Source organism: Bombyx mori, chromosome 5 (assembly GCF_030269925.1).
Source record: "Bombyx mori chromosome 5, ASM3026992v2".
Lineage (NCBI taxonomy): Eukaryota > Metazoa > Arthropoda > Insecta > Lepidoptera > Bombycidae > Bombyx > Bombyx mori.
Window position 1 is genome coordinate 6,428,328 of NC_085111.1, and position 24,988 is coordinate 6,453,315.

General features: G+C 37.8%; 2 protein-coding genes across 4 annotated transcripts; one reads left to right on the forward strand and one right to left on the reverse strand.

The window, feature by feature from the left end:
• Positions 1–686: 686 nt before the first annotated feature.
• LOC101737838 (N-alpha-acetyltransferase 35, NatC auxiliary subunit) lies at positions 687–12,866 on the forward strand. Of its 2 annotated transcripts, none has more exons than XM_012695725.2 (14): positions 687–846; positions 1,380–1,462; positions 1,795–1,946; positions 2,448–2,671; positions 3,854–4,034; positions 4,252–4,441; positions 5,731–5,912; positions 7,658–7,888; positions 8,269–8,409; positions 9,346–9,509; positions 9,921–10,113; positions 10,899–11,056; positions 11,643–11,736; positions 12,687–12,866. In XM_012695725.2, exons 2-14 carry the CDS (start codon positions 1,384–1,386, stop codon positions 12,825–12,827), a joined length of 2,130 nt encoding a protein of 709 aa, XP_012551179.1. In that variant the 5' UTR covers positions 687–846; positions 1,380–1,383; the 3' UTR covers positions 12,828–12,866. The 2 variants fall into 2 exon arrangements, with proteins under 2 accessions (XP_012551179.1, XP_012551178.1); XM_012695724.4 differs by having other exon boundaries at positions 719–922.
• A 980-nt stretch (positions 12,867–13,846) lies between these two features.
• On the reverse strand, positions 13,847–19,231 carry LOC105842451 (uncharacterized). 2 transcript variants are annotated; one of them, XM_038011118.2, is made up of 4 exons: positions 17,545–19,231; positions 16,929–17,147; positions 15,209–15,341; positions 13,847–14,117 (listed from the first exon to the last, which is right to left on the reverse strand). In XM_038011118.2, exons 2-4 carry the CDS (start codon positions 17,136–17,138, stop codon positions 14,023–14,025), a joined length of 438 nt encoding a protein of 145 aa, XP_037867046.1. In that variant the 5' UTR covers positions 17,139–17,147; positions 17,545–19,231; the 3' UTR covers positions 13,847–14,022. The 2 variants fall into 2 exon arrangements, with proteins under 2 accessions (XP_037867046.1, XP_062524582.1); XM_062668598.1 differs by having other exon boundaries at positions 16,929–17,158; positions 17,545–19,230.
• Positions 19,232–24,988: the final 5,757 nt, after the last annotated feature.

Sequence of the window (24,988 nt, forward strand, 5' to 3'; positions counted from 1 at the left end):
CGCTTCAACACGAATGCACCGGACGTCTTATCCTTTAGGCCACGACGACGACTAATCAATGCAGATTCGATTTTTTAAATCATCTAGTGAATTCCTCCCTTTTCAGCATTCCTTAATAAATACTTTTTTAAATAACTTTGGCCTTTAAAAAACAAGACTCTTGAAATAATGATGTTCCAAAAATTTGATTGCCACACTAAGAAAAACAAGAAAAATAAATTTCTTCTATGGGCTACATATGTCTCCTTTATCTGTTCAAGTATAAAAATAGGACAAAAAAGAGTTTGGCAGATTTAAATTCTAGTCTTTGGGAACTTTTTGGCGGGAACGCGAGAAGCGACGTTGTGTGAATTATTTTATTTTCTCTATTAACTTTGAGTGTTTCTTCAGATTTAAATTGTAATAACAGTGGTTTATTAACTGTATAGTATCTGTGAAATGCACAAATGTGGAAAATGAAACAAAATCGCTGGATCCCGTAATCCTCCAAAAACTCCACTGAAAAAGTCTTAGTAAATAACTACCATTAAACTGAAAGTATATTTCATCCCATATCATCTCATCCGATTTAATTTAATTTAATTCCCATTGATTAATGTTTCAAATTAACGAACTTTATTTCAGTTCACTCCATATTAACATTTTTCATAAAAAAAAAAGATTACGCTGTATGGTATAATACCTTTGCCTTTCCAGTTAGAAAAATAAAACCATTACTACTGCCGTACGACTACCACTGTCAATTTCTTTATTTATAAATCCAAAAATTCCAATTCATTTATGAACATTAATTACTATTGGGGAATGAGACAAAGTACAAATTGAAATTCTACTAGAAAATTCATGGTAATTAATTATTTTACTATTTATCCCACAAGGATTCCAATATGAGCGATAATAATGATGAATATTATGGTGACGGGTTAGTAATTTTTGGTAAATGCATGTTTTATGCGGTTTTTATTATATATTTTCTAGTCTTTATGTTAGATATTGTAGCTTTCAAGTTTATTTTATAATTGGTTCTCTTATTAACACGTCTTTTAAAATTCTAATCAAATTATATTGTTTAAAATTTTCTTTTAAATCTGTTTTTTTTTTGTATTTTCTTCAACATCTACCTATTCATGTAGAAAATCTAATATTAAATCTCATCTCAGTACATATCTACGTACGTGACTATAATTTCTTTGTAATAAACATTATTACCATCCTTCAATATTATAATTTGATTGAAAAATCATTCTTCTGGTGTAAATCTAATGTTGAAGAAAATATGTTAATTTTGTAATATAATAACATTACAAACGTAAGTATGATTTTTATTAATTATATAAAAAGAGCTTTTATTTGGATATATTTTTGTAATTCTATTCCAGAGCAATGGAGCCTCTGGCTGCTGCTCCTGAAGTGACCTACAACTGGGTCGATGTAACATCTGATTTCTTTAAATACATAAAAGGTAATAACATCCGTAGACTTTAAACACTAAAATGTCATAAATCGTAAAATTTAAATTGACAGTTCCTTTGATGGAATTATTAACAGACAGTAATATTAGGTGGCGTTGCTTATCCACTGATAATACTAACAGTGCTAATAGTAAAACTTAATAGAATGGTGAGAGCAAAGCAATACATACCTTATTCTTAAACACAAGTCCATCCAAGTCCTTGCAAGTATCCTTCCTAATACACAAGGGACTAAATCTGTGAACCTTATAATGTTTCCAAATTCTGTCTAGTTTTATTAGTACAGCATGATTGTCTGTACTGAATTTTTGTAAACTTTTAGATCTGCAGTTAGGAGAGTTACTTCATGATGGACTCCTTTTTGGACTCTTTGAAGCAATGTCAGCTATAGAGATGATGGACCCGAAAATGGATGCAGGAATGATGTGTAATCGTGGTACTCCGAAACCATTAAATTTCCATCAAGCTGTTGCAGTAAGTATGTTTCAGAGGCTTTCATAATTTCTTGATTATTATTTCTCTACAAAACAACTACAGTTTCCCAAATGTAACTTTTTTTTATTGCTTAGATGGGTGGACGAGCTCATAGCCCACCTGATGTTAAGTGGTTACCGGAGCCCATAGACATCTACAACGTAAATGTGCCACCCACCTTGAGACATAAGTTCTAGGGTCTCAGGTATAGTTACAATGGCTGCCCCACCCTTCAAACTGAAACGCATTACTGCTTCACGGCAGTAATAGGCAGGGTGGTGGTACCTACCCGCGCGGACTCTCAAGAGGTCCTACCACCAGTATATCTATCTATTAAATTTGTGACTCTAATGACAAATATCTTTACTAAGTTTTATATTATGTTTTGGAAACTGCCATATATATATAAGAGTCCAGAGTTCAAAGTGATAAGCAAAAAGATGTGGTAAACTCATTAACTATAAAGACTAAGTTGTGTAATATAAAGTTTTATTTATATAGGCCGACAAGTTGAAGATTGATAACATAGAACCTAATGAACTGATTGGAATCATAGATGCAACAATGGCATGTATTGTTTCCTGGTTGGAAGGACATTCTCTTGCTCAGACCGTTTTTACTAATCTGTACCTACATCAGCCACATTCAATAAACAACAAAATTTTGAAGGCATTCTGTATAGCAGTTTACAAACTGTTGGATTGCATAAGAGATTGTATTAACCAGTAAGTTTGATTTGATTGTTCTTTGTGATTAAGATTTCAATAGAAAGCAATTATTATTATTATATATAGAAGGGGGAAAGGCTATTTGGTTTAAGCAACATTTCGGTTGATACTAGACATTTATCTTTGTAATTAAAGGTACATTTTATTTGGTATTAGTATAAACAATTCAGTGTTTTTAATTGAACTTCAATTATTTTTACTGCATTTAAATAACTGAGGAACTTTTTTTGTAATAATATTTTTTCCAAATTTTTTAACTTTAATCGGCTTTCCTGTAAAGTTGCAAACTTGTCGAAAGATATTTTATTATTTTCTATGTATGTAAATTCAAAGATTTTTTTATTTATATTATTTAGACAACTAATGCATCATGACTCGTGAACCTTTTTGAAGTTTTTGTGGCTTAATAGATAAGACACTTAGTGTCTTGAATCAAGCAATTTAACTAAAGTGGTGAATAAACCCATTCTTGCGCGTGACACATTCAGATTTAAAAAATAGGACAGCCAGTATACAATACAAACAAGACTGACCACATCTCCTAATATGTGTGGCGGCATTAGTGTTGTAATGGCTAGTGAGCTTTTACAACCACTTTACATTGGGTGAGCAGTGAAAACGTTTAATCAAATACAACTTTTTTTATAAGTTTTGACTGGATACAACCGGTCATAATCAAACCTGCTACTTATAACTTTGCATAATTACTAGTGAAAATTGTCTGTGAGCCTAGACAGCTACCAACATTTTGCTTATTTTTGCTACAAAATGGTCATGTGTTCGTTTGAATGGTAGGCTCCGGCTGTAGTTGTTAAAATAGAAATCGAGTTTCATCACATGATGGGCCACATTCTAGTCTTGATATCTATGGACTCTTTCATGGAGAAAATGCCTATGATCTCTATGCTGATCAGATTTGTTGGCGATCACAGATGATTTGGGTAGACTGGCTAGCAAGAAATGTACAAGGAGAGCTGAAGACCAGGCTCAGTTGTGTGTGTTTGCCCCATACATAGCTACATAAAAAAAAGGCTAAAGTAGAAGTCAATTTTTCAGTCTGACCTTTACTTTCTACATGAATTGTGCCCTAAAACCTATGGAAAATTTATATAAATGTTATATAAAATGTGTATAGATTTTTTAATTCTTTTAATTTCACACATCTTTTTTCTATTTCAGAGCTCAAGTATTTGAAGAAGAAGATTTTCAGCCAATGGGATATGGGTATTATTTAGGCTCAAATCCACAGTCAGGTCATACTTACGACGCCAGTCTGGAAGTTACTGAGTCCAAATGTATTTCATTACTCAGAGAGCAGGAAGAAGAACTAAACAAAAAAACTAAGAATACTGAAGCTGAGGTAAGCACACCGACAGGTGGTTGAAGCAACAGAACGTAAAATATTTTTATTTTGGAAAAATAATTGTTAATATAAATGTGATGGAAATAAAAAAAAATGGAATAGTGATACAATACAAATTCTGAAAATCATGTGTGAGTTATTGAGTATGAATAAGAAAGGCAAATTGTATAAAATTTTGTAATAAATTTATGCTATTTTTTCATGATTTTATTAGGCAAATATCCTTTGGACAGCACTAGCGGCCAGAATAAGATTCACTAGAATGTTCTACCAAGCTCTTCTATTGATAACAAAGCGTGATTCGAAGTCGGGAGCCGACTGCGTCGCCCTGTTGAACGGTTGTTCGGAAATGATGAAAGTTATCATTAAAACTTCAGGCAAAGGAACGCAGCCTGTGGAGAACTGTAAGTTTAGTTATTCGATTAGGAAATTAATTAGTTTTTTTTTTCTTTTTTTTATTGCTTAGGTGGGTGGACGTGCTCACAGCCCACCTGGTGTTAAGTGGTTACTGAAGCCCATAGACATCTAGAACGCAAATGCGCCACCTACCTTGAGATATAAGTTCTAAGGTCTCAGTATAGTTACAACGGCTGCCCCGCCCTTCAAACCGAAACGCATTACTGCTTCACGGCAGAAATAGGCGGGGTGGTGGTACCTACCCGTGCGGACTAACGTAAGGTCCTACCACCAGTAATTACGCAAATTATAATTTTGCGGGTTTGTTTTTTATTACACGATGTTATTCCTTCACCGCGGAAGTCAATCGTGAACATTTGTTGAGTACGTATTTCATTAGAAAAAAATTTACATTTTACATTACATTTTGAATTAAAACTTTCATTGTTAGTTTTATGTTTATAAAGAAAATCTGCTTAAAAAAAATGAAGTGACTTGATGTCCTTCGTTGAGTGCAATGTATCGCTTCAAAGCCATTTAGCTCATAGCTTTGTCTATTTTTTATAGGGACGTTAGTTATTCTCTATTGATTTGGAAGTTGAAGCCATCACAGTAAACAACTAGTTGACCATGTCTAAAATAATAGTAAAATAATTCATAAAGTAGTTATACGGCAAGAGAATTCAATTAAAACGATCATCAATGTTTATGAAAAATTATAATTTCCAAAAGACATTAAAAATAAAATGCAGTTATTCTTCGACTTTCATTTTGATTGTGAGATGTGCTAGATGAGACTCATCAGATGGAATTTGATCACCGCTGCCGGTGAACATCAGCAATGCAAAGATAGAGCAAGATACGAACCTGATGTCTGATACATACCTCGGGACTACCATCCATACTTTTTTTTTTATTGCTTTGATAGGTGGTCGAGCTCACAGCCCACCTGGTGTAAAGTGTTTACTGGAGCCCATAGACATCTACGACGTAAATGCGCCACCCACCTTGAGATATAAGTTCTAAGGTCTCAGTATAGTTACAACGGCTGCTCCACCTTTCAAACCGAAACGCATTACTGCTTCACGGCAGAAATAGGCGGGGTGGTGGTACCTACCCGCGCGAACTCACAGGAGGTCCTAGCAACAGTAACACCAGTACTTCTTGAACTTTGCTCGAAAAAGAATGTATCATAACACAGCTCCGGGGAAATACCGAAGATAGGAGCAGCAGCCATACAGCAACCATGGCGCAGCGTTAAGAGTGTTATATGTGAACTTTTAATATTATTTTTTAGCCGATTCGCCGAACCCAATGGGATTTGAGCCAATGATAAACCAGCGTCTCCTCCCTCCGACGTTTCCGCGGTACACCCGCATCAAACCAAGAATAGAAGCTCTTCAGTATTTCGACGAGCTCGTTTCGAGACTCCGTCACGCTTGGAAGATCACCTCCTGCACTAACTTCCACACGGCAGTGGTAATGTTTAGTTGTAAATACAAAATTATATTATTGTTTTTTAGGAGTGGGTGATATAAATCGTATATAGATTCAATATCTATATATCGCAGCAATATCGTTGAATCCGATATCGCCCCGCACGAAATCTATATATCGATATCAGCCGATACACGATATTGCTCGATGTGATGCGCATCGCCATATCGTACCGATTCGTGAATCGAAATCTATATTTCGATATCAGCCGATACACGATATTGCTCGATGTGATGCGCATCGGCATATCGTACCGATTCGTTAATATCAGCAATATTCGTTTGGTTCGTATCGAATCGGCCAGAGTGAGTGAGCGCACGATAGGGATATCATGTGATGAATGAAACAGAAACAGGCATTATCCATACAATTGTAAACCTTATATTTAAGTCCATATGTCTGTAGATTATTCTTAGCGTATCAGCAGGATACAATTAAGGAAAGAAGTTTCAACTTTCGACCCTAACTTGAATGCAGTATAGCCTATTTGCATCGTTGAATTTAATTTCACGCGCTTTGACCTTGAACTAGAATTTTTGGACAAGTGTTTATAAATACTTAAAAGTTTTTTGTGTTTGATTTTTAAAGTACACATTTTTCTATTTTTAGTTGAATCCAAATAATTGAGTTTATTTCTTGTGTTTGTATTAAACTTTTGAAATCTACACTCTTTTGGTATATTTTGTAATTTTAAATTAAGACACAAAATACTAAAAACTGAAAATAATGTAGCCAGTCCTAAGCCTGGTAAAAGCATGAAGGAAAGTTTTTTTGATATTTTTATTTTCATGTTCTTTTTATTACTTTAAGATCATATTATAAATTGATATCAGAAAACCAACCGTATAACGTTGACTTAAATCTATATCTACTACGATATTATATCAGCGTATCGTTTCAAATCTCAAATATCATGAATCGAGAAAATCTACTAGCATCCATCAATATATAGATTCAGAAAATATATAGATTCAATATCCGATATTGATCCTCGATACATAGATACGATTCGATACGCGGCAAAACCGATATTACCCACTCCTATTGTTTTTTTTTTAAGGGATTTTATGACCTGGTAACTAAGACCTTTAAGGTCATGGTCTTATTTTAATTTATATTCTTATTTTTATGAAATGAAAAATGATAATATGGAGTGAAATGAAGTGAAATGAAGATGATTAATTTGAGACATTAATCAACTGGGATGAAATTAAATTAAATGAGATGAGATGATATGGAATGAAATATAATCTCAGTAAAATGATGCTCAGTTACTGACATTTTTTCAGTGGACTTTTTGGAGGATCCCGAGAAGTTACGTTCAGCAGCTTTGTTTCATTTTCCCACATTTGTGCACTAATAAACTACCGCTATTACACATTTAAACCTGAAGAAACACTAAACAGACAAAATAAAACAAATCACACAATTTCACTAATCGCGTTCCCGCCAAAAAGTCTACAAAATTATATAGTAAGATTTGTGTATAGATAAAAATATGGTAATTTTTTTGAGAACAATCTACCATGTTTTATTGAATGTTCCTTCCAGAGTAATACAAGGGTTTATGTACAAGTAATATGTTCTACTATAACCACTATTTAGTAACTATGACACAATACTATATTATTATGTTGTTTTTTTACTATATATTATATTGAATATATTATTATACTATATTATTATTATTAAAAACTGCTCAATATAATATTTTATCTATATTTCAGGATTTCTTCATGGAATTCAGCCGTCAGCGCGCTTGTATTTTATCGAGATCTGCACTACAGCTACTGTATCTGAGTCCGTCTCCGGCGACGACGGCCGCCACTGCGCAAACCGTTCCCTCGGGAGTTCCTCGGCCCCACCACATCTTCATTGAGATCCTCAGAGATTCGATCAAGAATTTCGTTAATCCACCGGTTTTAATTAATAAACCAATGATGCCAGGCACTCCGCAGGTTAGTCAGACCATACACAATAGTATCAAAGAAAATAAAATATTTGTAGATAATCTTTTGCACCGCTTTAAGGATGCAATTTATAAAAAAAAAATCTTCGCTGCTTTCTTGTTAAATTTATTGATGTGTTTTCACGCTTTGATTGGCATAAGGGAGTCAACCAATTGTTAATTGACTGTTTGACTCCATAGGTACTCCAACAAGAATGTTACGGGTCACCTTGAGAAATGATTCACTGTATAGTTAAATAATATTTCAAATCGCATTTATGCCAAATAAGTTTTCACTTTGAAAAAATCGTACAACCCTAATATTGAGTCGTGGTACGGTCCGTCAATCAGTTGACATGTTCTGCTAAAACTGATATGTTTGTATTGAAGGCGCGAGAAGTTGTCGAGACTTTTTTGACGAGATGCGTTCGTCCGTTCGCCGTGTTGCTGCAAGTGTGCGGACACAACCGCGCCAGGCAGCGGGATAAGCTGGTGCTCTTGCTCGATGAATTCGCTACTTTGCAAGAAGAGGTATGGTTGTATTATCTGTAAGGGCACTAACAAATACACTACACGGTCAGCTGCTGCGAACTATAGGCGCCGCCATATTGGCCTTGGCTGCTCTGACAAGCGCCTTTCACTTTGTCCCTACTCCGCGGCCGACCGTCACGCGACATGCAACACACAGACGAAAAAGTTTGAGACGATGTAATAAAAGTTTTACTTTAAAAACTTTTAATAAAACGATAAAATAGTTATGGCATAACATAAATAAGTTAATTTTTGAATCCTCTTCTGTATTGAAGAAAATGCCCCTTTTAAAGTCTTCGTTTTTAATGTTCAAGAATGCGGTCGAAAAGAAAGTCAAATGACAGTTAGTAAATACTAATAAAAAAAGACGCAATGTACTACAAAAAAGTAGCTGTTGGGTAAAGACGCACAAGCACAGTGAATGTCCTCCAGTGACTATGTATAATTCGGAAAATGCGTATACCAATCCTAAGTTTTGTACTCGTCCGTTGCGGGTTCACGAAACTTTTTAAAAGGAATCGAATTTTAAAAGGATAAGTCATGCTAACGTTTGAATACAGATTCTTTTTTATTGCTTTGATGGGTGGACGAGCTCACAGCCCACCTGGTGTTAAGTGGTTACTGGAGCCCATAGACATCTACAACGTAAATGCGCCATCCACTTTGAGATATAAATTCTAAGGTCTCAGTATAGTTACAACGGCTGCCCCACCCTTCAAACCGAAACGCATTACTGCTCCACGGCAGAAATAGGCGGGGCGGTGGTACCTACCCGTGCGGACTCACAAGAGGTCCTACCACCAGTAAGAGATTGCTCGAGACGGCTTTTGGAACGATATCCACTGCGCCGTTTTCGTTTAACTAAAAGCACATTCTCGGCTAATTAATTTGATGTACATACTTCGTGATATAAGTTTTCCGTAATTGTATTTTCAGGCGGAGAGCGTGGACGCGATAACGAGTGGCAGCATGGGTACTGGAGATTGTCCGTGCTTCAGCACTTGGGTTCTGTACCACGTGCTGCGTGTAATGATCGCGTATCTACTCTCCGGCTTAGAACTGGAACTGTACTCTGTACATGAATATCATTATATTTTCTGGTGAGTTACGGACACGAATTGCGTCAGTCCACCTCGTGATATGAGGTCGAAGTCTCAATTTGACTGGTGGTAGGACCTCTTGTGAGTCCGCGCGGGTAGGTACCACCACCCTGTCTGTTTCTGCCGTGAAGCAGTAATGCGTTTCGGCTTGAAGGTCGGGGCAGCCGTAACTGTACCTGAGACCTTAGAACTTATATCGAAAGGTGGGTGGCGCATTTACGTTGTAGATGTCGATGGGCTCCAGTAACCACTTAACACCAGGTGGGCTGTGAGCCCGTTCACCCATCTGTGGTCAGATTGAGAATAGATTTGTAATCTATAATTTAAATTAATATCGAAGGTCGAATTTCGATCACTGGGGACCACTAGTACATACAAAGAAATGACGGCTGTAATAAATGGTGTTCGCAGGTATCTGTACGAGTTTCTGTACGGCTGGCTGGTGTCGGCCCTGGGACGAGCTGAAGGCCTGGCCAACGAGACCACCAAGAGAATAGAAGGCAAACGTGCCGGTGTACGGAAACAGAAGAAACGCACGCGCCCTTACGCGAGGGAGGGACTCATGTGTCAAGTCATGCAGAACATGTGCGGGGGATATTATAAGGTAACTAGATGATGATGATGACAATAGTTGTCGGGAAGAGTTGATTATTGAAAACACGAATAAAACAATATTTTCTGAAAATAAATCGTAGCTAGATCGATTTATGGCCCCCAAAATCCCCTGTATACTAAATTTTATGAAAATCGTTGGAGCCGTTTCCAATATAGTTCGGTATAACGTGACTAAGCGACAATAACTGCTTTGTACATAAATCAGGCAATAACCATATTCGATGCGCAAAAAAATATATATTTCTAGGTCTATTAAATTCATTTCAATCCTACAGCTAGATTCGTTAAAATAGATTTTTTTCAGGCATTTCAACTTTAAATTAGTCCACTGTAAAGTTCACGCATTGTCGCTTAGTCACGTTTGCTTTTCAAGCGTCGATATACAAATATAACACTATTCATTTCGACTAAGGTAATCGTAATTACTTACCTTACGTAACTTACAAAAACTTTGTACCCCTTTTTACGAAAATTGCGCAAATGGAGAAATATGGTATTTCCCACACTTATAGATAACATAGAGAAGGAATGCAGAATGCTAATATTTTTTAAGTTATACATTAATAATACATTAAATCAATAAAAAAAAACATTACACACACTACCATATATTTGACATAAACACACACACACGCATAAATGCTCTTTAGTTTATTGTTAAAGTCTGTTACTGTGTCTGTCTATCAAATTGAGAATAACTTTCTAGTTTGGTCAGTTTTTGATTTTCTAACCATTTTCAGTGTCACCCCCCTATAAATTTGATTGTTTCCGCAGGCGTTAGTCGCTTTCAAGCTGCAAGGGAAGATCCGTCAGCCGCAGTCCGAGTTCGACAACGAAGCGGTCCGGTACAAGCACCGGTTCGCGCCGCTCTCCGGCCTGAGTCCGCCCCAAGTCCACTACCACGAGTTCTGCGAGATGACGCAGCCGCTGCAGTGAGTTTTCAGCTTTAAGACACAAGTCGATTGAGTCGATTTTCGAGTAACGCTCGCGCGATCGTCGGGTCGTCGACCTGTGTATGCTGGGTGTTAGGAGTTAAAGTTAGTAATGACAGCTATCATGATGGGACGGGAAAAAAATCGATACAGATTTAAAAAAAAAATCATATTTTTAAAATTTTTTATTAGCATTATTTACGCTCCATCATGTTAGAACATGGAAGTCGTCGTGGCCTAAAGGATAAGACGTTCGGTGCATTCGTATGTAGCGATGCAACGGTGTTCGAATCCCGCCGGCAGGTACCAATTTTTCTAATGGAATACGTACTTAACAAATGTTCACGATTGTACAGTACAGATGGAAAAAAAAATATCGAGGCGTAAAAGATGGTTTTGTTTAAATGACATTTTTCCTATTTTACAAGAGAGTCATTTAAAGTTTAGAAGTTGGAAAAGATAACGTAACAAAAAAACTTTATTAGCCATTTAAATGGAACTTAATTGAAATATAGACGCACCCTAAATTACAAAGATAAATGTCGCGTATACACACCTCGATATAATATGTTTTGTTACATTGCAGGTACGAGAACCCTGTGATTCTGTATCTCGGTGGCTACAAACATTTTCAACAAGCTCGTTCCTTATTGGAAACTATAACCGTTCCCGATCAAGAGGTAAGATTTTTTTATTAATACAGTAATCGAAATGGTTCTGTAGGATTCGTTTAAAAAAAAAAAACAACAATAAAGCTAATTACTAGATCCTATGTTACGTGAAACTTCCTACTTTTTTTATTTTTTTTTATTGCTTGGATGGTTGGACGAACTCACAGCCCACCTGGTGTTAAGTGGTTACTGGAGCCCATAGACATCTACGACGTAAATGCGCCACCCATCTTGAGATATAAGTTCTAAGGTCTCAGTATAGTTACAACGGCTGCCCCACCCTTCAAACCGAAACGCATTACTGCTTCACGGCAGAAATAGGCGGCGTGGTGGTACCTACCCGTGCGGACTCACAAAGGTCCTACCACCAGTAAAGTGACATATAGGCAAAGTAATGAAAGTCTGAATAATCAAAAGTCGAATTTGAGATTTTAGGAAGATATCTGAAATATACTATGGTATTATAATCTAAATATAATAACATCCTACTAAACTGACCATCGTTGAATGTACGAAATACACTGTTTTATTAAAAGTGCATTAGCTCACCACCTTTTTGTGGTACTATGACGAAAACCTTTCCTGATATGTATATGATAAATATCAAGTTTCAAGTAAATTAGACCAGCAATACCAAAACACCTAATATATCAACAAACGAACAATTGGGTGGCAGTAATCTGTACTGTAAAATTATATAATCTACATTAAATGTGGAAATTTGTATCTTTTGTTGTTTCTTAGAGCTTACTAAATTACAGAAGTGACTGAATGAATTTTAATGAAATTTCTCATATCCATCTATTTATCTATTTTTATATTGACTTATTTAATCTAGTTTGAAGAACGATATGAAATAGCTCTCGTGAAACTACATGGAGGGTAGTTCATTGAAAAATATATATGCGTAAACTGGCCACAGAGTAATGTAATTATTAAATAAATAAATTTATTTTCAGGTGCAAGATCTGCTCAAAGTTGCCAAAACAAATTTTGTCGTTTTAAAACTATTAGCGGGAGGACACAAAGCCGACACAACTACATCGCCCGAGTTTGATTTCTCTGTACATAGACACTTTCCTATTATCAAATTAGTTTGATATTATTGTATATATGAATAAATAAATAAAGTTACGTGATCTGTGTATTTTTATGTAGTCTGTGCAGTTTGGCATCCCTAGATAAGAAAATTAATTTATGGCAACATTATCCTAAGTTCTGTAGTGTATTTACGGAGGCTATTACTAAGGAGTAACCTTTGTGCTTAAGAAGCGCCTGTCGAAAAGTAACCATTAATAGGCTGAGGGCGCCCCCGTAGCAAGTGGTGTAATATCGAATTTAGCGCCAAAAGTTAATATATTTTTAACCTAAGCACTGGTAGCCTTGAGGGGCTATTTTAGCTTCTCTTGGCTGTTATTTTTGAAATTCATCACTACACACTCCGTTTACATCTGCGATATTCATATCATACGACTTATTATTAATAGCGCTGTTTTGGTGGATTTTTTATGTTGCAATTAACTTGCAGTTGGACATTTTTTCAAATTGTCACCAATAAAAGAGAGTTTCGTTACCTCTAATCTCCTTATGTGCATTCATTATAAAAAAGAAAAATATTTAATATTTTTACTCAAAAACAAGGTTCAGCGTTACTTCTTTTTGAAGTCGCTTAAAAATAGAAAAAGGGTAACTAAGGAGTAGGAATAGAAAATAAACCGCTCTTTTGGGATTTGGGAATAATTTTCTGTCTGTGTTTTCTGTCTTTGTTCGCTCATATCTCTGGAACTACTGAATGTATTTTTATTTAGTTTGTATACATTAGTATACAGAGGTTAATTCGGAACAGAAAATCATAATATGAATACAGGACAGCATATAATATTTGTTTCATTGAAATAGGATGTTACAAAATTAATAGGTTTTCATTTTATTTATATGAAACTAATGTCTGTCACGCCAAAACCGTTGGGCCGATTCTGACGAAATTGGGTATGGAAATATTTTGATCCCTGGGGAAGAGATACCTTTTATATGAAAGTTAAGCAAGAGAATTAGTGCGTGCGTGCGAAGCTGCGGTTTGGCAGTTAGTATGATAATAACATATTTTCAAAACTCATTATATAATTTTTATCTTTATTTAAATAAGTTTAAAACTTGTATCTTGATATTAAATGTTGGTGAGTTTTACTAAATTTTCTACGATTACAATTACATTGCAATAAATAATAAGTACGTAATTGTATAATATGATATGAAATAATAAATAAATTTTAGTGAATATAAACAGATTTGATCTCATTCTTCTTCTTCTTCGGTGTCTGCATCTGATACATCAGTGTAGCAATCGCCTTCAGTTGTCTTCACTCTCAAGAAATCAGTAGCTTGAGGGCCTGAAATAATAATAACGCATTCTCAAATTGAAGCAAATAGATAGTTTGAAGAGCTACCAAAACATTTGTAAAATAAACAAAGTAGATCAGATCAAAATAATTCAAGGGCCCTTGTAACAGGAATAAGTCGGTACCTAAATAATTAATAAGTCTTCTAAAACCTCTTGAAACATAGATGCTTCTATTTCTAACACTAGAAGCAGCCATTACACAGGTCGCTGCTCTCGGCGAGGAGTTGGGCGTGACAATTATCCCGTAGCATCAGCCCGCTGAGCTTATCACCGATTCTTCTCAGCGGGTCGATATTTTCGGCCCAGTAGTCGACGCACTCGCAAATTAGGTGCCTTTGAGTTGATAGGCTTCGTCCATTTTCAAACACCAACTTTTCTGGGTGAGATTGTGCTTGCTCACCTATTCTGGCGAAGTTGTAATAACCTCGGAGCGAAAAGCAATCCCTCCGTCCCGAAAAAACCTATGGTTTCGGTTTCTTGGCGTTTTGCAGACTTTTTACACTACCTATATATTGGAAGGAAGTATTTACTATGGTAGTAGCTAGCAGTTTCCATGTGAACGTTAGTGTTGCTGTTATCGCCTTGTATGACCAAGGTTATTTTTCCACTCAAACAGTGAGACACGCCATAAAAACAAAATGACTTAACAAACTACTGTCACTAGCTGGCAACAGGTGCAGTCCTATGTCCTTAAATGACAATTTACTACCTACCTACCTACCTACTAATTATACTCGAGACCTTAGAACTTATATCTCAAGGTGGGTGGCGCATTTACGTCGTAGATGTCTATGAGCTTAAGTAACCACTTAACACCAGGTGGGCTGTGAGCTCGTCCACCCATATAAGCAATAAAAAAATACCTACCTCTCTAATTCTTATGGAAAATGAAAATATTACTATAAATCTCTAATTCTTATGGAAAATGAAAATATTTATACATACACATCCACAACGATTTATTAGATGCGGGGTTAGAAAAAGAAACTATACTTTTTTGACAGCTTGTTGCTTCTAGATTTAGTTATTCTATGGTCGAATTGAATTTCAGTAAAGTGCCAGCGTATTGCTTAAGCCAACCTTCTGTATAAACGACGTTAGCGGCGAAGTCTTGTATGGGAACTGGTGTGAGAGACCGGTTTATTCCAGAAACGGTGTTTTCTTCTTCGTCTTCTGAATCCACTAGAATTTCTTCCTCCTCACATTCTTCGATCTAGAGATTTAGTAAAATAATTTGAGCTGATTGCTACTTTATAGTGCTATTTATGTATGTTAACCTTTTGTCATAGTAAGTGGTGGTAGCCTATGATTTGGACTTATCTTTGTAATAATATGTATGAAAAAATAAAAATACATAGAGTCGAACATAAATCCTGAAATAAAGATAATTTTACAATGAATAAAACCTATCAACAGTTCGTCTTCAAGCTGGATATGGTATAATATATGAGTCGACTATTATCAAAGCCGGCAATGTGACTTTTGGACAATTATTGGTAAATCAGAAAAACGAATTATTGACTTTGTATTCCATTGGCAGTCACAAAACTCTTCTGAACGACGTCTTAGATAAATAACAGGTTAAGTATTAACCTTTATTTAATGCAGGTTTTGAACCGTATTCTTTGAAGGAGACGATTATATTCAAATCAATCTGTATTGACATATCAATAACATTTTTTTGTACAAATGCACAGATTGCCACCTTTGATAATAGACGACTCATATATAACATTATATATTTTAACTCATTTTTTATTAACTGTATATAATAATATGATTGGTCGATGTTGAGATTCCTGTTAGAATAGTCATATTACCCCGCTATGTATTTGCCATATTTTTTCCCGAAATACTCCATCTATACTAATATTATAAAGAGGAAAGATTTGTTTGTTTGTTTGTTTCGAATAGGCTCCGAAACTACTGGACTGATTTGAAAAATTCTTTTTCCATTAGAAGCCGACATTGTCCCTGATGAACATAGGCTACTTTTTTTTAATTTTTATTTTATTTTATTTTTTTGGTTTCATGTGTGTTTTAATGTTTCCGAAGCGAAGCGAGGGCGGGTCGCTAGTGTTTTCATATGTCGGAAGCGACTGTTTTAAATAATACTAGAGGTCCCGCAGCAGTCGAAATTCGACTATAATTAATTGGAATTGTAAGTTTGGACACTGTTATGATTGTATTTTAAACTTCTACAATCACAAGTTTCGCCAAGACTACACTATAAAAAATATTAACAAAGACAAACCATATTCTATTCTCAATTTGACAACAGACATCAAGAACAAAAGTTTGACAATAAATAGTATGCATGCGTGTGTGCGTCAAATACATGGTATGTAGTGTGTGTAATGTTTTCTTTATTGATTTAATGTATCTTTTAAGCATTAATTTAAAAAAATATTAGCATTGTGTACTTCTTCTCTATATTCTCTATAAGTGTGGAAAATTTCATGCTCCTCCGTCCGCGCAATTATCGTTAAAAGGAATACAAAGTTTTTGCTTCACGTATTAATATATAGATAACCGTCAGTTTGTACAATATCTGTCTACCTAATGATTAATTTCCAATGTACCTAAATTATGTTATTTGGTGGGCATAACAAGTATACTTTGGTGTTCTTTTCCTCTTTTGCTATCAGGGCCGGAAGAATACGAGTTAATAAGCACATCCAGACCTTATAGCTATGCTATTTATATACATAAATAGATATTTAAAAAATTGTGTGGTAAATTTAAATGTAACCTCTGTACATAGTTGTTAGCAAATTATTGTAATATCTTATATAAATACCTGGATATCAAAAGACTGCTGCTTATTCTTAAACTCCATAAAAGCCGCTGATGAGGATCTCTTTGCTAATACTTTAGCAGTGCTCGGAGATGGCGTATCTTCAGCGGGCTGACCTTCACTGACTTGATAGCCCACGTCCAAATTTAATTGAATGTTTGAAGTAGCAGACGAACGCCTTCTACGCAACTGACATTCTGGTTCCTCTGTCATTATGAACGTCTAACGGAAAGCTAATTTTATTGGAAAGCAAAGCAAATATTATTAACAAATATTATTAACGGAAAGCAAATATTATTAACAAACATCTTATTAAACATTTATCAAACACGAACATCTCGGTCCTGCTACAGATTAAAATGGAGAACGCTCAACGCCTGTCTAGCACTTGTCTGCAACGCATAATGCGCTACTTTGGCCACGTTGCCGAGAGTGGATGCGAGGGATCCGACAAGACATATTTCGGGCGACGGCGGCTTTGCATTTTCCCGTCGCAGGCGGATAAGGCAATTCGGTACATAAGCGCTCTAAACACTACGCTTCGTTTAAATTATAAGTTTCAAGAATCTTCTAGAGTATTGCTATCAAAGAGTCTTCAAAATTAAAAAGTAATATTTACCGGTTTTTTTTGCGAAATCAGAACTGTTGTCTTCTTTTTGTTTCTTGATTTGCTTACAAAGCATCCATTAAATTGGTTAGTGAGGTGACTGTTACTGGACTACTAAGTAGATCAGACCCCGAGGGCATAAGCGAAGCCATAGAACATAATCTGTATTGTTTGGTTTCAGGTGTGTTCAACCGTTTCATATTTGTACAATGGAAAAATATTCGAAGATAATATGTACACATATTATACACGTGCAAGAATAAAAACGTAAACATTTATTAATATAAAAAAGGCTACAGAATCCCGTATTGATTGTGGAGAAAATCATAGCTAAAAATAGTTTTACATAATAATTAAATCTCGTGCTTATTATTTTCATATTTTTCAAATAATATGGATTTTGTGGTCACAGGCTTACAAAGGTATTATTCGACATTGTTATTGTGGAAATAACAAAACCGTAAAAAATCTAGTATATAAATTGTGATGTGGGCTTCGGATAGCCCGACGAGTGACGATCGTGGCATCGAGGATTTCCCATTCGGAAAATTCGTCCAGTCATGACACGATGGCGGGAAGACATGCGCTTCGCTGGAAACGCGACACGTCCTTATGGACCCACTCGATCCAATCTCAGTACTATTAGCAGCAGTAAACATCACCACAGCTCAGCGTATTCGAACTCGAAAAAGAGCTTAACGTGAAACTTAGCCCATAATAATAGTCTCATCGGATCTTCTCAGTAGATCGCGAATACCATCTTGTTTTAGATGCACTCGCGAAGCAGCTGTCCTTGAGCTGCTAGGTCTCTCTTAGGGCACTCGGATAGTTGTTAAGTTTTCTTGTGAGCCCTTGAGTCCTGAGTTTGTAAAAAGCCCTTCACCTTGACCTCCTTTTGTCTCGTATGAGTTCTAGCTCATCCAAGACACAGATTGTTGAGCGAGAAGAGATTTTATTCGACAATTTCCTCTTCACCTAAAAATAAATTAATCTAGACTGTACTAATATACAGTAATAAATAAATATTCTATAAAATGTCACGCATAACAAATAAAAACACGTACCTACATATTTTGTAGCAACGATATCATTTGAAACTAATTGTTCATAACCTCTGTAATTTATATGGATTCTCCTATTATGTTCAATACATAGCCTACTTAATATGTTATGTATGGTTCTATTTGAGACATACTTAAGTGTTGTCTCACTCATTCGTGGAAGTAAAAGTCTGTCCGATTTTCTTATCGTAAAAACGAGTTATTGAATATGATGTTGGTGAATGTCATGTAATGTTAATTGGTAGCTGCATCACCGGTTTTAAAATGAGCCACTGGCCTGAGAACGGACTCAAAACAAATGCAAAAAAATAATCTTTTCCATTTTTACAATATTACAATTTAACTAATTACCATTTTATTTTATATTAGGTAATCATTGCCTTTAATTTTTTATTTAAGCCCATATGGTTCCGTTGAAAAGGTGAGCCAACGGTTACACAATGCAATTCAGACTTCGGTCTCATATCCCAATAAAGGTTTCAAGCATTTACGTCATGAAGTATATGATAGACATTTGCTCTTGGCTCTGATAGACACTTAGCACCATACTGGCCGTCAGCGTTTTAACTCGTCTATGAAATAACACGTTTATAGGGATATATACAATTCGATATATATATTACGATGCACTAATTTTCTCTGAAATTTTTTACATGTATTTTACGATATCCGATCCACAAAATATCAAGATTCTTTGTTCTCACTTAAAGTTTAATCATACAATTACATTATACAATTATGTTCGATTAAATCTATACAACGGTAATTAAAAACAATTCTACACTAATGTTTTTTTTTTACTAACTCGATGGCGAACTAATTATCGCTTCTGAGTGCTGGGTCGAGGGTGAGAACTGAGAATCGTGGGTTTGATTCCCATATCAGGCAAATTTTCGTGTGTTTAAGCAGGCTTGTTTGTTCTTTGTCTCGGTTTTTATTGTCTATTTATATTTTTAAATTTACACGTATTTTTTAAACATTCATTTTACTGACATTGCAATAAAATGGAAAGTAGTCACTGTTTTAATTCTGTGCACACGTATCTAGCCTTAAATGAGCCCCGTTCGATTCATCCTCTTTGAACATCATTAGCTGAGCCACCTCCTTTTTGTCTTTTTATTCTTATTTTATTTTCCTGCAATAATCTAAATATGTGTGAAATCCAATAAATTATTTTATTATATTATTACTAGCTGACCCGGCAGACTTTGTAGTGCCTCAATCGATACATAAAAGACTTAAACTTTTGTATAAAACAAACTTAAAACAAACAAAAGGAATCCGTCCGATGGGGGGTTTGTTAACGATTGACTTCCACGGTGAAGGAATAACATCGTGTAATAAAAATGAAACCCGCAAAATTATAATTTGCGTAATTACTGGTGGTAGGACCTCTTGGAAGTCCACACGGGTAGGCACCACCACCCCGCCTATTTCCGCCGTAAAGCAGTAATGCGTTTCGGTTCGAAGGGTGGGGTAGCCGTTGTAACTATACTGAGATCTTAGAACTTATATCTCGAGGTCGTTGGCGCATTTACGTTGTGGATGTCTATGGGCTCCAGTAACCACTTAACATCAGGTGGGCTGTGAGCTGGTCCACCCATCTAAGCAATAAAAAAAAAACACATCAAAGGAAAAATTGTTATTTTTATTTAATTCCGAGCATTTTCATATTTATCTACCTTTTAAACCTTCTCTGGACTTCCAAAAATAATTCAAGATCAAAATTAGCTAATTCGGTTTAGCCGTTCTCGAGTTTTAGCGAGACTAACGAACAGCAATTCATTTTTATATATAGAGATTAATGTAGGACCAAAATTTTCCATCGAATTGGTCCGTTTGTTACATGTCAAGTTTTCAATCATTGTATTAAATGACATGCAAGGTCTTGCCTTATTTACTACGTTCACTTATGTATTTACAGCAATTAATGCTATTAAAGGTGATTTGTTAGCAAACTGAATTAGCTTAAGTACCCAACGGTCGTCCAAGGCCGAATGTTGTTTTTTTTCTTTTTGTCTCTTTTCATCTAGTTTTCTCCATACGCAGAGTTATTTAATTTAAACCTCTTCTGGCAATGATAAGAATTATTCCATTTCAGAAATTAACGGAGGTATATTATACCATGATTTGTCGTTGTTTTTTTTAAAATGTAACCATCATCAGGGTACAAAACTGATACCTGTACCATGTTGCCGGAATAAGGTTTGAACAGAACACGGCAGTCAACGATTCGACTTTGCCTTTAACAGATTCTTGTGATTGATTGATTATTGTAAGTAGTAGGCGATCGAAGTAACAACCGAAGATAGAGTATCACCATCGTACGAGACCCGACGAGACGGCGTAGCATACGGCCGCAACTGGCTCCATCTGGGAGGAGTAGCATCGAATCTTCATAGCTCAAGTGTAACTTGTCGCTGCCAATCGTCATATCTACGATGCTCGGCTGCGTCGATTCCTGGAAGGCGATAATTAAGTTTTGCGAGTTTACCGTCTCGCCTAAAGAAGCGATGGACTCGCATGGAGTGTGGAAGAAAAGCTCTTCTCTCACCGCGTCAATTTGTCACTGTTCAGCTGGGACAGACTTTAGACTCCTAGACTCGAGGATCTAGAGATCTGGCTCCCGGCCTAAAAGGTTGCGTTTTTGAACTCAAGTTTTGAGAAACGCATCGCGCTCTTAGCAGAGTTTTAGCTTTCTCACATAAGCAGCCAGTTAATAAAATACAATTTTTCTGTCCAACCTCAATAGATATTTGGTAGTTGCCTGATATCGTTTAAAGCTCATTAAAACCATTGTAGCTTTATTAGAATTTCTACAGCAACACGCAATAGTTAGGTAAATAAAGGTAAAACATAAGTGAAGTCCAAAACAGTTTTGTGAATATTTCCCAAGAGCATTAACGGTCAAATAAACTTTAGATTATATTAGCACACGCTACCTAATTACGGTAGTATCCCTTAGTCCCTAAACAAAATTAGGTCCGAATGAATTTGCAAGTAATTATTTTTATTTACTTTTAGACTAGAGTTGACCTTAGTCGGGAGAGTTATTTAAACTTTCCCACTCCCTCGTTGACCTGGCCCCTAGCCTGTTGGGAATGGTCAATAGTCCTGTACGGTACTCCCGTAGGGGTTTAGTTCCTGATGAGGACGCCGAGTGGAATTCTGAAGACGGAAGCGCACGCTGCTGATTACCAGTAATGAGCTGACCTTCGTGCCCAGCTGCTGCGTCTCTGTCCTAGTGTTATTTGAGCTCTGAAACTATAATCAGTTTTTTTTTTTTTTTTTTTTATGATTGAAAGTTTACTGGTGGCCCGAAGGCCTTTCCAGTTTCACCAGGACAGGTGGGCGAGCAAAGGCTCAGCCAAGAGGGGCGGGATTTGCTAACAACTGCCCGAGCGCCTCCGAAGGAGACCTAACAACTCAAGAGCAATTGTTTCGCGAATGAATCTACTACCGGATCGGAATCGCGACCCGCTGAGAAGATCCGGCGAGAAACTCAGCGGGCTGATGCATAGGTTAGGTTGCACGTCGACCTCTTTGTCGAGTTCGACGAGTACGGTTACCGGGGTCCCTAAGCCTGCCCCTAGTATTAGAGCTGAAGGCATCTAATGCAAAGGTTATTGGATCTGATGGATCCGTAAGGACGTGTCTAGGGCGTCGACGGTGACTGGCTCCTGCATGATCAGGATTCGGGGAGTAGTCAGCGGCGGCAACGATAAGGCGATTATCATGACGCATAGCCTTATCGAAGTATCGTTCCGACGCTGACTTCATGTATTTCCGAATTGATTCGAGGCCCAGGTCGTCGTGTAGGTCAACGTTCCTCACGAACCACGGAGCTCCGACGGCTAACCTGCAAAAGCGGGATTGTAGAGATTGAAGGGTGTCTATGTGTGTGCGGGCCGCGTGAGCGAACACCACACTCGCGTAAGTCATGACGGGCCTTATGCAAGTTTTGTAAAGTGTCACCTTGTTCCGAAGGGACATTTTACTCCGCTTACAGATCATGGGGTAGAGTCTACCGAGAATAAACGCGGCACGGTCACGGACTGATTTTATATGCGGGCGGAATGTCATCGATGCATCCAGGGTAACGCCCAGGTACTTGACCTTCCTGGCCCAGGGTATGGATTGACTAAAGAGAGTAATCGGGGGTGTGAGATTCCTCCTCCTAATACGGGAGGAAATCCGTGTGGAGCTTCCCCTCTGAAATAGCACCGCAGTACTTTTCGCTGGGTCGATGTCTATGCGCCATTTTCGGAACCACTGTCCTAGGGCTAGGGCTGCGCTCTGAAGCTTCTTCGCGATTAGGGACTTATTTCTACTAGAATAGTAAACAGTCGTGTCGTCGGCGAATAAAGCTAAATGGGTCGGCGGCGACCGGGGAATATCGTTGACGAATAAGCTAAATAGGAGGGGTGAGAGGACAGAGCCTTGCGGGACTCCAGCTGTGAGAGGTCGTGGGGAGGAGCGGGTTCCCTCGACTCGATATCGAAAAGAGCGGTTCGACAAGAAGTCCCGTATGATGAGCACGAGACTATCCGGCACGCCCATGTTGAATAGTTTGAAAATCAAACCATTGTGCCAGACTTTGTCGAACGCTTTTGCGACGTCGAAGAAGAGAGCTCCCGTGTATAACGGTTTTGGTCGATTAAGCCCCACAAGAATGTGCTCCGTGAGGCGGTGCACCTGTTGAACGCATGAGTGATTTGTACGGAATCCGAATTGTTCATCGATGAGAATGCCCTTGGATGAGACGAAGTCTCTGAGGCGTTTGTAGAGCAGACGCTCATACAGTTTGCCTAGAGACATGAGGAGGCTAATCGGGCGGTAGCTCGTCGGATGATTTTTTGGTTTACCGGGTTTATGTATGCCGATAACGTCCGCTTCTTTCCACACCGCGGGAAAGATACAGTTCACCATAGCGGCATTGAAAATAGATGCCAATATCACGATGAGTTGGACGGGTAGAAGTTTAATAACGCGGTTAGATATACCGTCGGAACCGGGAGCCTTGCGAGGACGTAGGTCTTTGATCAAGTCTTTAACTTCCATCGGGGTGACGGGTGGTAACGCATCCGAGGGTGGCAAGGAGGCTCTGCGTTCTACCTCACTGTCTACTAATTCTACATGAACAGGGTCCACGGATTGAGTGCTGGGCGTGCACTGGGTTTGCAATGTATCGGCCAGCAGCTCTGCTTTTTCGTCATCATCGAACGCCGCGAGTCGGCCTGAGGGGCCTACGAGGGGGGGCATAGTTACTACCGTATCCGATTTGAGAGTACGAGCTAAGCGGTAGTAAGACCTTTGGGAGGGCGCGAGTCCTTCTAAGAAATCAGACCATCTGGCATCTTGGACTTCGGCGATGCGAGACTTTACGTCGCGTTGTAGGGCACGCATTCGAATACGATTTTCCGCGGTAGGATACCTGTCGTAGGCGCGTATCGAGGCGTTCTTAGCTCTAAGGAGTTCCCTAATATCGTCGGACAATTTGAAGCGGTGAAGGAAGTCCTCCGCTACAACTTGTTTCGATGACCTATCTAATGTCGAGGTGATGTGTGACGTTAAGATGTCTATGGCTTCAGCGGTATCCTGAGGAGACGGGGTAGAGTCCGGGTTAAACGGGAGCGATGGTGGATCAGATTCAGCCAGGCTGATGCCCAGCGTGTGCCAATCCACCACAGTCCTCGTGACGGGAACGGAATCGGGAGCGCGACCGAGCTTCATAACGACGGGACGGTGGTCTGAATCTAACTCTGAAACTACTTCGATCGAGTGTAAGCGCAGAGTTACGTTTTTTAATAACGCTATGTCGAGTATATCCGGGCGATGCGCGATATTTAGCGGGTAGTGAGTCGCGGTTAGCGGAGCGACGATATCGAAGGCGAGATCATCGACTAACGCGTCAAGCCGCCTGCCATTCGGGGTTGTGGTGTGTGAGTTCCACCTGACGTGTTTACAATTTAGGTCGCCCGCCAGAATGACAGAGCTTCCCATGCCGAGCAGCGCCTCGATATCACTGCTTAGAACGATCTTATCCGGTGGAAGATAAACGGACGCGATAACGATCGGCGCGTGTCCAGTCAGTGAGATTCGGCATACTGATGCTTCGATGTTAGAAAGCGCGGGGGGGTCGAGTGGGACGCAGTGCAGGGCTCGTCTATAGTAAATGACGGTACCACCACCACGAGCAGTGAGCCTGTCGTTCCTAACCATGTTATAGTTCGCGATTTTAGGGTCGCGGCGCGCGGGCTTAAGCAGGGTCTCCTGCACCAAAAAGATGTCAATTTGATGGTCACGCAAAAAATCACAAACCTGATCACGTTGATTTGCGAGACCGTAAGCGTTAAAAAATCCTATCGTTACGGATAGGGGCTTTATTCTACTTA